Source organism: Phytophthora sojae (genome assembly GCF_000149755.1).
Source record: "Phytophthora sojae unplaced genomic scaffold PHYSOscaffold_6, whole genome shotgun sequence".
Taxonomy (NCBI): Eukaryota; Oomycota; class Peronosporomycetes; order Peronosporales; family Peronosporaceae; genus Phytophthora; species Phytophthora sojae.
Window position 1 is genome coordinate 145338 of NW_009258120.1, and position 11072 is coordinate 156409.

An 11072-nucleotide genomic window follows, 5' to 3' on the forward strand; every position below is an offset into this window, starting at 1 on the left:
TAAATTTAAACCACACACGAACAGCAATCCATTGCGCGAATCAAATATAGAGCTTTTCTCCTCCTGCTCTCCTCTTCTATTACTTGGCACGCGACTACCTTGTCTCGCTGACGCCCTCGCTCTTGTTCTCGCCAGTCGGGATGAAGTAGTGCAGCGCCATCGACGCCGAGCCGCACAGGAACGCCGCCGTCAGGAGCGCGCGAGGCTTGCGCACCTCCTTGGGCAGAATGACCATGCCGGCCGTGAAGCCGCCCACGAACGGGTTCAGCAGGTCGCTCTTGCCCCGCACCTTCTTCAGACTGCAGCTCATGCCCCCGAAGACGCCCAGGAAGCCCGCGAAGCCGAGCATGTTGCGCACGCTGAGCCGTCCGAGCCACCGCGCCGCCTCCCGCGCGACGCTGGAGCCGGGACGCGCCGCCACGCGCTGCTGCCACTCGGCGTCTGAGAGGCTGGCCAGGAAGTAGCCGTCCACGCCGATCGTCCAGGCGAGGCCGGCGCCAAGTCCTCGGTACACGAGCAGCGCCGTGGTCGAAACGCAGTCGGAGGACGACGTCTTGGAGCTCTGCGGCGGCGCGTTGAGCGCCTCTCGCCGATCCGCGAGGCAAGACGCGCCCGCGACGGTCAGCAAGGGCATCAGGCCGCCCACGGAGCCCACGCGCAGCGCCCGGGCCGCGCTGGTTCGAGTCGCCATGGCTGGGCTCCGATAATTGAAAAAGCAGTGCATCCAAGCGCGTTGTACCATTAAAGGGGTACAATTGTGCGCGCAGCATTTCATATTGCAGGAAGCGACGGGCAAGTTGACGCGGCGGAGGCGCAGCTGATATCGACGCTATGGCGGAGGAAATCGCACGAGGAGAAGCAACAGAGCGACCGCTCTCTGCTGATGTGTCGATGGAGGCGGTTGACCCGGTGGAACGCGCAGAATCCGCGGCTCGAGAGCAGGACGAAGGCGACAACGAGCAGCTAAAGAGCGCGGGTGGTTCAAACCCAGCTGCTGATGACGCTGAAGACGACGACGAGTTCTCTCTGCGGTTCTCGGCCGCGCAGCTGAAGGCGAGGGTCGCGCAGGCCAAGTACGAGGCCAAGCTGGCGGCGGACGCGGAGTTGCTGGTGGTCAAGAAGGAGCTGGTGGAGCGGCGCTACGAGGTGACGGACCGCGAGCGCGAGCGGGACAAAGTGGTGGAACAGTGTGGAGCTCTGCAGAGGCGGCTGGATGCGGTGCTACAGGAGCACAAGCAGACGCTGAACGGCATGCGCGAGGATCTGCAGCTGGAGAAGCTGCTGGCGACGCTGGACATGGAGAAGGCCACGCGCCAGAAGCTGCAAGAAGCGTTCGAGAAGCAGCAGCAGGCGCTCTCGCTGGCCCAGGAGCGGGTGGAGAAGCTGGACGTGCAAGTGGCCAACTACCAGAAGACTGAGACGGTGCTGGCCCAGTCCGTCGCGCACTTGCAGCACCGCTTCGCCAGCAGGGACCAACAACGAGCGGCGTCGGTGGAGAACGTTCAACGTGTACTGGTTGAACAGCATGAGCAGGAGGTGGCGGCACTGCGTGAAGAACTTAACATTGCACGGAGTACGGAGAAGATGGCACAGGAGCAGCTGCAAGAGCTGCAGAAGGCTATGCGCGACAACGAGCAGCAAACGCTGGCTTCGAAGGAATCGGTCGTGGGTCGAGAGCGCGAGCTGCAGGCTAAGGTTGCCCAGTTGGAGACGGAGAAGGCAGTACTACAGAGCAAGGCTGAGCAGGTGCAGAAGGCGGATGCTCAGCTACGTAGCCAACTCCACACTCAGAGCGAGGAGATCGCGACGCTGCGGCAAGAGAAGGAGGCGCTGCAGCGAGACAACAAAGAGCTCGGTGAGATTGCCAGCGACCTCATGCAGATGGCGGAGAAGCAGCACGCAGAGAACGTAAGGCGCGGCGTCAGTCCTGCACGATCGACAGGTGACTCCGCCTTTGGCACACCTGGCAGTACCCACGAAGAAGACGACATTTTCCTACAGAAGCGCAAGAAGCGCCTACGCATGTCTCTCGGCTAAAATGCGCTCTTTGTTTCGTTAACAAGAGCAGCAGCTAGACAGAAAAGCGAGACCCTCCGCTTCCGTCTCGCTTGACCCTCAAGCTTTGGACAACCAAACTACTGCCTCCCTGGGGCTGCGTCGCGACTAAAGAGCGCCGCAGACCCGGCTAGCTCATAACTGAAGTAGCGACGGCGTCTACTTCCTTCCTTTCTGCAGTACCGACAGAGCACAATCCGTCACGTGAGTATGCGTCGGCAACAAGTTCAGTAATCAACAGTAACCTCGTACCTTTCGTTTCTTCTTGGACTTCTTGGTGGGGGTGGTCTTCTTCGCAGGCTTGGGCTCCTTGGGCTTGTCCTCGCCGTCGTTGTCACCATTGTCGTTGTCGTCCCCGTCGTTATCGTTATCGTCATCGTTGTCATTGTCGTCGTCGTTGTCGGCCTCTTCTGCCTTGACGGACACGGAGGTAAACGCTGACGCCATGACGCTGTTGTCCTCGGTATCGGTCGGCTTCTTGGGCGACATCTTGGGCGACTTCTTCGTCTCCTGCGGCTTGGGAGGTGACGTCTCTGCCGGTTTGGGCGGCGACGTCTGCGCCGGCTTCGGGGGCGACTCGGGCTTCACGACCGGAACTGCTGCAGGCTCTGGCTTAGGCGGCGACGGCGACGGCGCTGGCTTGGCTGTTGAGGGGGCCTTGACCACAGGCGCGGCCAGGGGCGTCGGCGGCTTCTCGTTCAGGCCCAGCAGGTCGACGTTCTCCACCGGCTTCTTCTTGGGCGGCTGCGGCTTGGCCGGCACCTTGGAGCTGGCGTCTCCCGCGGCGATGACGGCCGATGGCGACTTGTAGCTGCCGTTGGCGCTGTCTTTCTTGGCTAGATCCACCTCCACCGACTTCTCTCTATGTATCAGACAGAGAAGGGAGCAACAAGGCAAGCAGCCTCCAGTCAGTCGGAGCGGACTAAGTAGGGCCTGTGTAACTGTGCACGCACACTCGCTTGTTGGCGCCGTTCCTGCCCTTGGGCAGCAGCGCCTCGCTGCCGTCGAAGCGGTCGTCCTCTTTGGAATAGCAACAGCCCATGGCCCCACAGGCGGCGGTCTCGTTGTATCGGCGGCTGGGCGGCTAACACGTGGGGCTCGAGTCCTACAGCGCTCTTGGTCCTGGGCCTCGCGCGTCCTTTCCGCTTGTGTGTCTTTGGATCCGCTTGGACCAGCAAGCGACGGCCCAGGATTTCTTTTTCTCGCCCGGTATCTTTTGCTCTGTCCAGAAACGTTTGGTGTAAATCGGACCTTTGCACGTCAAAAACCTCGGGGTTTGGGACTCTATTCGCGGACAGAGCCGGAATCAGGTGAGAAGTTGAAGTTATCGCCCGCTGGCCAAATGGTGCTCGAGGTTCGACTCGACCTTGCTGTGCCTGCTGCAGGGCTTGCCGCCGTGTCAAACAGTGTCAACGCTTGCATTTATCTGGGGACTTTTGCTGCTCTTCGAGCCTGCTCGAGTAAGGTCGCTATAAGATCGCCATGCATTGCTTCAGATCACGTGGCGATCGTCCAGCATGACAACGCATATGGACCGCGGAGAAATGGGCGGCTAGAATTGGCTGCTGCTGCTGCCGCCGCCGCCGTTGAAGCAAAGTGTCGATCCTCCACGACTGCATTGCGTGCTTCAGTTTGTAAGAAAGCTTTCCTGTGTATACTAAACAGCCAAAGCTCGATCACAGCAGACCGCTGAGTACTGCTACTCAATGAGTATTACTCACAATACAGGTAATTCATCGGCTTGGACATTTCTCGTTAGAGCTGGAGCGGGGTACCGATGGAAGGCGTCGATTTTCACCAGCAGTCTGTTTTTACGGATGGAACATCCGTCCCATGCGAGCTAAACGAACGTCTATTCAAGTCGAAGTTGTGAAGACGCGTAAAACAAAACCCAAAAGTTGCCCGTTTCGGATTGACCGGTGCAGCACACTCCCTCACTTCACGATATTCAAGACAAGCAACAAGTACCCCAGTTCCAGACCGCCAGCTTTCTCCGATGCATCTTGGTCGATTCGAGAGCATCACCTTACTGTTGGTGGTTGGGTCTTGGCACTTACTTGTCCGAGAAGACTACAGTGGAGATTGCTACAGCAATTATGGAATCACCGCTACAACATGCTCGGAGCTAAGCTTGATTTGTACCCAGCGTCAGTGCAAGAGTGTTAATGATAACATTGAGTACACTTGCAAGTACCCATACGCTTGCTCGGGCTCCTATTCGGCGTCTACGGGGACGGGAACCAGCTCCACTTCAACCAGCACCAGCACCTCTGACGGCGCGGACGCCTGCAACGCGATGACCCTCAGCTCATGCGATGAAGCCAAAAGCAAATTCAACGGTGTTGGGTGCTCGTGCTTTACCTGCACCGAAACCAACGGCGAGATCAAGGCATCGTGCTCGGCTCCGTTTACTTGTGCGCCTCAGTTTGCCTCCTCCGAAGAAGAAACATCAGACGCCCCGGACATGAGCAGCAAGGACTACGGCATCGTGTGCGCTGTGTACATCGCTACTGCAATCGCCCTCGCGGGAGGCGCTGCCGCTGTGACTTTCTTCTGCTTCCCCAAAAAGCTCAAAGGGGAGCCCTCAAGCAAGGAGCTCGTCGCTAAACGGATGTCTTGGATCCCGTGGCTGCTTTATTGGGGCTCACTCAAGTCGTTTGTCTAGGATGATGGATCGCCGACAGACTTCGTCGATTACTTTTGCGACAAGAAGGAGCTCGTGGGGTTCCTCGACTGCCGCAAGAAGACGGCGGCTGTGCGACCGCGTTGGATGCAATTGTGTGCGTTGTTACAACATTAATGGTCTCGATCTCACTCGCATGCTTGTTGGGAACAGTTGTGTACAACAACGAGAATTGTACCACCACGCGAACGGTTAATGACTGCTGCGAGTGCCAAACGTGGTGCGGGAGTGAAGATATAGGGTGCGATGGATGCACTTGTAGGTCGTGCTCGTCCGGCTCGTATCAGTGCTCACTCTCGCAAATTACCGTCGATGGGGCTACTACCACCTCGACGTCATTCGCTTGCGAGTCTGCCAGCGTTGAAACCTCAAACAAGGCCAACTGGGTAACGATGATACTCACATTGATCATACGAAAAGCTGGCTCAATTGCGATTAACACTGCCGAAGACGGCTCAGCGCGACAGAAGCTTCTTCACCTGGTCACAGGCAGTGTGTCCATCGCCCTGATCATCTTTGGCGTCCTGTACTCGCAAGCATTTAGCCAAGGAGAGCGACGATGACCAAGAAGCCAACGGACGTCGGCTGAAGGTAATTGGGATAACGCTGGCAGCAGGTTGGGGGTACGAACAGCTTGTTGGCTCTGGAACGGTCTTCGGGCAATTCGTGGTGTACTCGATCGGCTACTACATGTGGTACCGCCCCCAACTCGAGCTGATGAAGAGTGCAGGAGCAGCCGCTGTTCACCCTCATGCAGGCCAAGGCTTGGACGACAGCATCATGAAGACCGATGGCGTTAAAGCTGCCATGGGCAAGCCAGTGACTGTCGAAGAAGTCACTTTGCAGCCCCCAACGCAACAACAGTAGCCCTACTTACCATGCTCGCTATACTAGAGGCGAAGCTTTGGTCTGGGAGGACAGTGTAGACTTCCTTTGTGTGCCTAAATTTATAAACGTGGGGTAGGCAAGAATAATGTAACATGAAAGTTGGTGGCAAGTTTTCAAACCCTGGTGTAGCACCTTTAAAAAAATGGCGAAGCTGCCGCGCAAAAGACATGAAAGAACTTAAAGGCGCGCTCGGCCGGGGGCAAAGCCCCCGGCCGAGCGCGTTGAGGTCATGCATTCCAGCTATACAAATTTACACAAGAAGGATTCATGGGGCTTAGTCAATTTACAGACGCAGGAACGTTAGTTGTTATTTCAATGATTTTGAGCAGCTTATAACGAAAAAATGCAGCTATCCTAGTTATGATAGGGGTAGTCAATTTTCCGAATAAATTTCATAAATTCAAGAACTGCTCACTACAGTGTGTGGTACACGCTACGGATACGGTCGACATTCTGGGAACAACCAGCCACGAAACGTACAAACTCCTTGATGTTACGGTAGCCATAATCAGTGGTCTATGGACTGAGGCGACATTTGCCAATTAAAGTTGGGGGGGGGCCGGCCGCTGAAATAAAATTGGTTAGGCTGTTCAGCCAGCTTTAGCTATCCTCCCAGTATAATTCACCAATTTCATTAACCACAGAAAATCGACAAACCTGCATGTTTACCTTTCGACAAAGCAGTGAGTGCCCGTCCCAGACAGTAAAAGAAAATCAACTGGGGTGCATTTCAAAAAGAGAAAAGATCCCCGCCAGTTCTCTGCAAGCTGCTGTTGGGATGACCGAGCGCACGATGGCAGCAGCCTGCGTGCTGGTGCTTCTTGCACTGTTTTCGCTGCCCGCACGAGTGTACGTTAACGTGAGTTCGTGCGGTCGCCAAGTGACCGAGCTCCCGCAGCTCTTGCAGACTGCCGATGCTGTCATTGTGCTGCGTCCACTTGCCGGAGCGGAATGGAGCCTCTTCCCGAGCGACAAGCGGCTTCCACAAGCGCTGAAGATCTCTCAGCCTGGAGCAGATTTTATCGCAGTCAATTTTAAGCAGCTCAACTTGCTGTCCGGAGACAAGGTCATGGTTCGCGATCCCAACGGCTCGATGTCAATCACTGTCACCCCTGCAAACGCCACCGCGATCGTCGAGGAAACTACGAGCAGCAAAGGCTCACCTCATTCACTGTTGGTACGAACTCACCCCTTCTTGCTGAGAGGCGACACCGTGGTGGTCGAGTACGTTCCTAGCATTATGACGCTTATGCTGCCGATGGTCCGAAGCCTGCACGACAAGCCCGTCGTGGTGATGGACTCGTACGCGTTCATCAAGTACGGGCCTAGGTCTGGAACGTCAATAGCTGGAGTTGATACGGAAAGCACGGTCGGAGCTACGGACGAAGCCAAGGAAGCCATTTGCTATCGCAAAAGTCAGCCACAAATGTATGCGAAGGCCCGTGCAGTAGCGCGATTGATGATCCGCACTGAGTCACAACAGAAGACTTCAGCCACCTCTGGCCAAGTAACCAGTTGGGCGTTTTGCACGGGCTGGCTCATAGGACGAGGAAACCACTTGATCACCAACCAACACTGCATGAAAGACGCGGCTGTAGTCGAAGGCAGTGAAGGACCTTCACTTTTCGGGAAGAAAACAAGCACTGAGTTTCTGCCGCGTGTTGTCAACCAGATTTGGCCTTACGCTACTTCTCCACCGAACAAAACTGGTCGCGTCGTGGAGGCAGTGGTCGGCTTCATGGCCGAAACCAAGACGTGTCGGGAGGCGGGATACATGGGCGAAAAAGTTGGCGTTGTGGAGGCCACCCGCGTCGCAGTGGTGACGGAGAATCCGGATCTGGACTACGCTCTACTGCGGGTGCTTCCGAACAACTCGACTGCAGACCTGGGGCGGCGTTATGGATACCTGCGGCTCCGTGCTGCAGGCCCCACGGACGGGGAAACCATTTACATCCCCCAACACCCGCGTGGTGAGCCCAAGGAGATTGCTGCCATCAAAGATGGGAAGCCCGCGATTATAGAGGTGGCGACCACAAGCTCGGGGGACTCTTCTCTGTATCTTCGTCGTGATAGCGACACAAGCAACGTCCAACCAACGGTGTGGTACAATGCCGACACGGAGCCCGGATCGTCAGGCTCGCCCGTGCTGAGTCGTAAAGACAACACCGTCGTGGCGCTGCACCGCGCTGGAAGCTCTGAGACCTCCCAATCGGCGTCTTCGGAGCTTTTCAACATGGGAGTGCGTATCGACTTGATCGCACGCGACCTGCAGCAACGCAACGTGCTGCCCCAATGCGCTGGTGTGCCGTAAATCCAAGTGAGAGTCTCAGCTAAGCAGCAACACCAAGCAAGTCAGCTAAATCATTTTAATGAAGTTTCCTTTTGGCGCTAAGCCTCTATCATTTTTGCAGTAGTGACGGGATGAAGGCAACCCCGACGGCTGCATCTGCTGTACTCTGGATCGATAGTTGAGACGGATGCGCTAGCTTTTGCCTAAGAAAGTGCTGTAGAAGGCCATTGCGCACTAACGCTTGTCCAGTTCCGATCATTCTAGGCATGGAATCACAGCGTCAGATGTAGGATACGACGATACACAACCCGCAAACATGGACGTACGGTTGCTGAAGCAGGTCAGCGCGCAGGTCCTCCGGCACCATCGAGAAAATATTGTCCACTAGACCGCGGCAAATAGCAGCGCTGATATCACCCAACGACCAGTTGGTGATGCGGAGTTGGCCAATGCTGCCTCGCACGTCAGGAGATGCCCACTCGCCATAGAGCGTTGGAGAAAACTTGAGATCGGTGTCGAGCTTGGTGCCGCCCAGAGAAATCAAACGCGCGTACAATTCGTCATCGGATAGATGCTCGGCTGTCGGGTCGACTGCCAGTTGCTGGCTCCACGCCTGACATTGCTTTACAAACCACGCAAATATGTTTCCACTACGGTAGGTTTAAACAGTTTTGTCGTTAGTGGTGCGGTGAAGGAGACCTACAGCCACGGAAGTGTGCGTACCCAGATAAAGACCCTGCGACTCCGAGGAACCAGTTCTCCGACAGAAATGGTCTGACTTCGAAGCTGAGCGAGCAACTACCACTCAGTTGCGCTGCGTCCTCCGCTGTCAGGACCATAGCGAGTTGTGATGCTGAACCAATGCTTAAGACTTTAAACACGCACAGGTTGTTAGAGTCAGGAATCCCGGTTCATTTCTTGGCCTGTACGTACCGGAAGTGCGCGAAAGGTTGAGATCGGCTGGGCTCCGAGTTTGTGCCATTGTGGTCATGACCGCACATGGGTGATCGCCCATAGCGAGGTATACCGGCTTTCCGTGCGGAAGACCTATTACTGCCGCAACGTCAGAACTCTGGCCGATGACCGCACCTGGAGCCTTCACCGTCGGTAGCATGTGAGCTGGAAGACCGAGCGCCTGGACACTGGCGCATATATACAAGACACATGGTTCAGATCATACTCGAAAACACGCTTAAGAGTACTTGAGCGTACGTGCGGGGGTTCCAGGTCTTGGTGTTCATGTCGAAGCCTCCCCAACTGAAGGCATCGGTGACGTCCATGCAGTTCTGACTTGGAGCAGAGTGTCCGCAGAGTGCGAACGCGATGAAGTCTTGAATAGTCCCGCACGTGTCGAATCCCTCGATGTCACAGGGCTGCCTCTCCGTCATATACGCGAACGTGGCGAGCCCGTAGCCGGATGCGATAGGCGAAGACGATGCGCTGCCGCCAACAGCTTCCATTGAAAACGAAGTCGCATCGACCGCTGCGTTGGCAAGTTGAATCTTTGCTCTCCACTCGGCCAACAGCGACGGCGAGCACCGCTGGTCCAAGAATGTGATGTACGTGCTCCACAGCCAGCTCGTCGCTGATGTAGCACCAGTGCCCCCTCTTGCCGATAGAAGCTCACACATTGCCTGACGCACCGTCTTGCAGCGCCACCACACGATCCCGTGCATCTGCCCCACAGCGTCAATGACCATTATAAACTACACGTCAGTAGGAACACCCTCAGCAACTCTGACAACTGCAAGCTCACTCACCACGCCGCATATACCGATCGAGCGGATGCTCTGTCTCAACGGTGTTGGCAGAGCTTGTACGGCAGCTAGCACCGCCAGCAGAATGCTCGCCACGCTCTGCTCGCTCTCCAGCAAACTCGCATCGTGCTGAATGGGCACACTGGACGTGGCCAAGATGTTGCCAGAGGTGACGCACACCAGCGCGCACTTGACGTTCTTGAGCCCGATGTCGATGCCGAACATGCAGTCTCTCTTGGCCGTCTCCGGTCCGCTGCTGACGCCCGCCGCCTCCTGGCTCACCTGCACCGTGACGGGCTCCGCCCCCGCCTTCCGTCTCTTGGCACTGCCGCCAGCGCTACCACTAGAGCTGGACGTCGGCGCACTCAGCAGCTTGTTGCGGCCCTTGAAGCTGTAGATGTAGCCGTTCGACGCGTGGAAGTCCGTGAGCCCCTGCTCCTGCGCGATGACTCGGGCCTGTTCCTTCATGAGTCGGTCCGTGACGCTCTGGCCGCTCTCGCGCCGCGCGTGCACCCACTGCAGCAGCGCCGCGTCCACCGCCACGTTGGGTCTGCGGCCGCTGCCGAGTTTCCGCTGGCGGCCCGAGCGATGCGCGTCCAGCGCCACCGCCGCCTCCAGCTCCGCCTTGCTGGCCAGCCACTTGCGCACCATGGACGGCGTCACGCCGTGCCGCTGCGCCAGCGAGCGCACCGAGGGCGGGGCCGGGCCCTCGGTCAGCTTGCGCACGACCGACAGCTTGAAGGCCGCCGGGTAGCTCTTCCGCGTCGCCATCGAGAGGACACTCGGAGGACGTCGAAGTGGACGATGTGTCCTGCCCTCGATAATTAGACTTCTGCTGTAATGATAGGCTGAAATTGAACTAATAGCTTCAACTTTCTGCCAATTAGGTAAGCGAAAATTGCCCCATCGCGCCTGCTGCCTGCAGGCCCTGCAGTGCAGGGCAACTCCCACTTGAAGCGACCATGGAGGCGGCGTCCGCGGACGCCACTAGCGCGGGCATCTCTGCGTCCCCGGCGCCGAGCGCGGGTGCACAAGCAAGCGGAAGCGCTGCTCTTTCTGTCGGCGCAAATACGACGCTGATCGACGCGCCAGACGCCGCAGGATCCGCGTCCGAAGCCAGCGCTGACTCGGCGGGACGCCGCCCCCAGCAGCGCGCCAACTACTCGGTCCGCAAGAAGCGCGAGCTCATCGCGCTGGCGCAGGTCGCGGGCGTGCGTGAGGTCTGCAGGATGGAGGGCGTGCCACGCCGCACGCTGCGCCACTGGCTGGACGACGCCGACAAGATCAACAGCTTCGACGGGCCCGACTCGCGCAAGTCCATCGGCCGCTCGGGCCGCCGCGAGATCCTTCCCTTCGCGCGGGAGCTGACCGCGTTCCTGGAGGAGGGACGACAGGAGGG

At 57.5% G+C, this 11072-nt stretch overlaps 5 protein-coding genes across 5 annotated transcripts; 2 read left to right on the forward strand and 3 right to left on the reverse strand.

Annotated features, from left to right (window-relative positions):
* Nucleotides 1–94: 94 nt before the first annotated feature.
* PHYSODRAFT_514217 (hypothetical protein) lies at nucleotides 95–691 on the reverse strand (the record flags this gene model as incomplete). Its single annotated transcript, XM_009531910.1, has 1 exon — nucleotides 95–691. One exon carries the CDS (start codon nucleotides 689–691, stop codon nucleotides 95–97), a length of 597 nt encoding a protein of 198 aa, XP_009530205.1.
* Nucleotides 692–2028: 1337 nt separating this feature from the next.
* Nucleotides 2029–3195, reverse strand: PHYSODRAFT_354903 (hypothetical protein). Its single transcript, XM_009531911.1, has 3 exons — nucleotides 3009–3195; nucleotides 2308–2917; nucleotides 2029–2229 (listed from the first exon to the last, which is right to left on the reverse strand). The coding sequence occupies exons 1-3, from the start codon at nucleotides 3095–3097 to the stop codon at nucleotides 2215–2217; spliced, it is 714 nt and encodes a 237-aa protein (XP_009530206.1). The 5' UTR covers nucleotides 3098–3195; the 3' UTR covers nucleotides 2029–2214.
* Nucleotides 3196–4351: 1156 nt separating this feature from the next.
* PHYSODRAFT_334638 (hypothetical protein) lies at nucleotides 4352–5605 on the forward strand (the record flags this gene model as incomplete). The annotated part of the gene is made up of 3 exons (XM_009531912.1): nucleotides 4352–4654; nucleotides 4721–4810; nucleotides 5276–5605. 3 exons carry the CDS (start codon nucleotides 4352–4354, stop codon nucleotides 5603–5605), a joined length of 723 nt encoding a protein of 240 aa, XP_009530207.1.
* Nucleotides 5606–6419: 814 nt separating this feature from the next.
* On the forward strand, nucleotides 6420–7937 carry PHYSODRAFT_512621 (hypothetical protein; the record flags this gene model as incomplete). The annotated part of the gene is made up of 1 exon (XM_009531913.1): nucleotides 6420–7937. One exon carries the CDS (start codon nucleotides 6420–6422, stop codon nucleotides 7935–7937), a length of 1518 nt encoding a protein of 505 aa, XP_009530208.1.
* Nucleotides 7938–8025: 88 nt separating this feature from the next.
* On the reverse strand, nucleotides 8026–10324 carry PHYSODRAFT_316371 (hypothetical protein; the record flags this gene model as incomplete). Its single annotated transcript, XM_009531914.1, has 6 exons — nucleotides 8026–8119; nucleotides 8243–8566; nucleotides 8640–8787; nucleotides 8850–9058; nucleotides 9129–9592; nucleotides 9677–10324. The coding sequence occupies 6 exons, from the start codon at nucleotides 10322–10324 to the stop codon at nucleotides 8026–8028; spliced, it is 1887 nt and encodes a 628-aa protein (XP_009530209.1).
* Nucleotides 10325–11072: the final 748 nt, after the last annotated feature.

Bases quoted from the DNA above. Each gene is read 5' to 3' on its own strand.
- PHYSODRAFT_354903 (XM_009531911.1), bottom strand. From the start codon at position 3,097: ATGGGCTGTTGCTATTCCAAAGAGGACGACCGCTTCGACGGCAGCGAG. The intron at 2,918-3,008 runs GTGCGTGCACAG...TCTGATACATAG, and splicing joins AACGGCGCCAACAAGCGAGT to AGAGAAGTCGGTGGAGGTGG.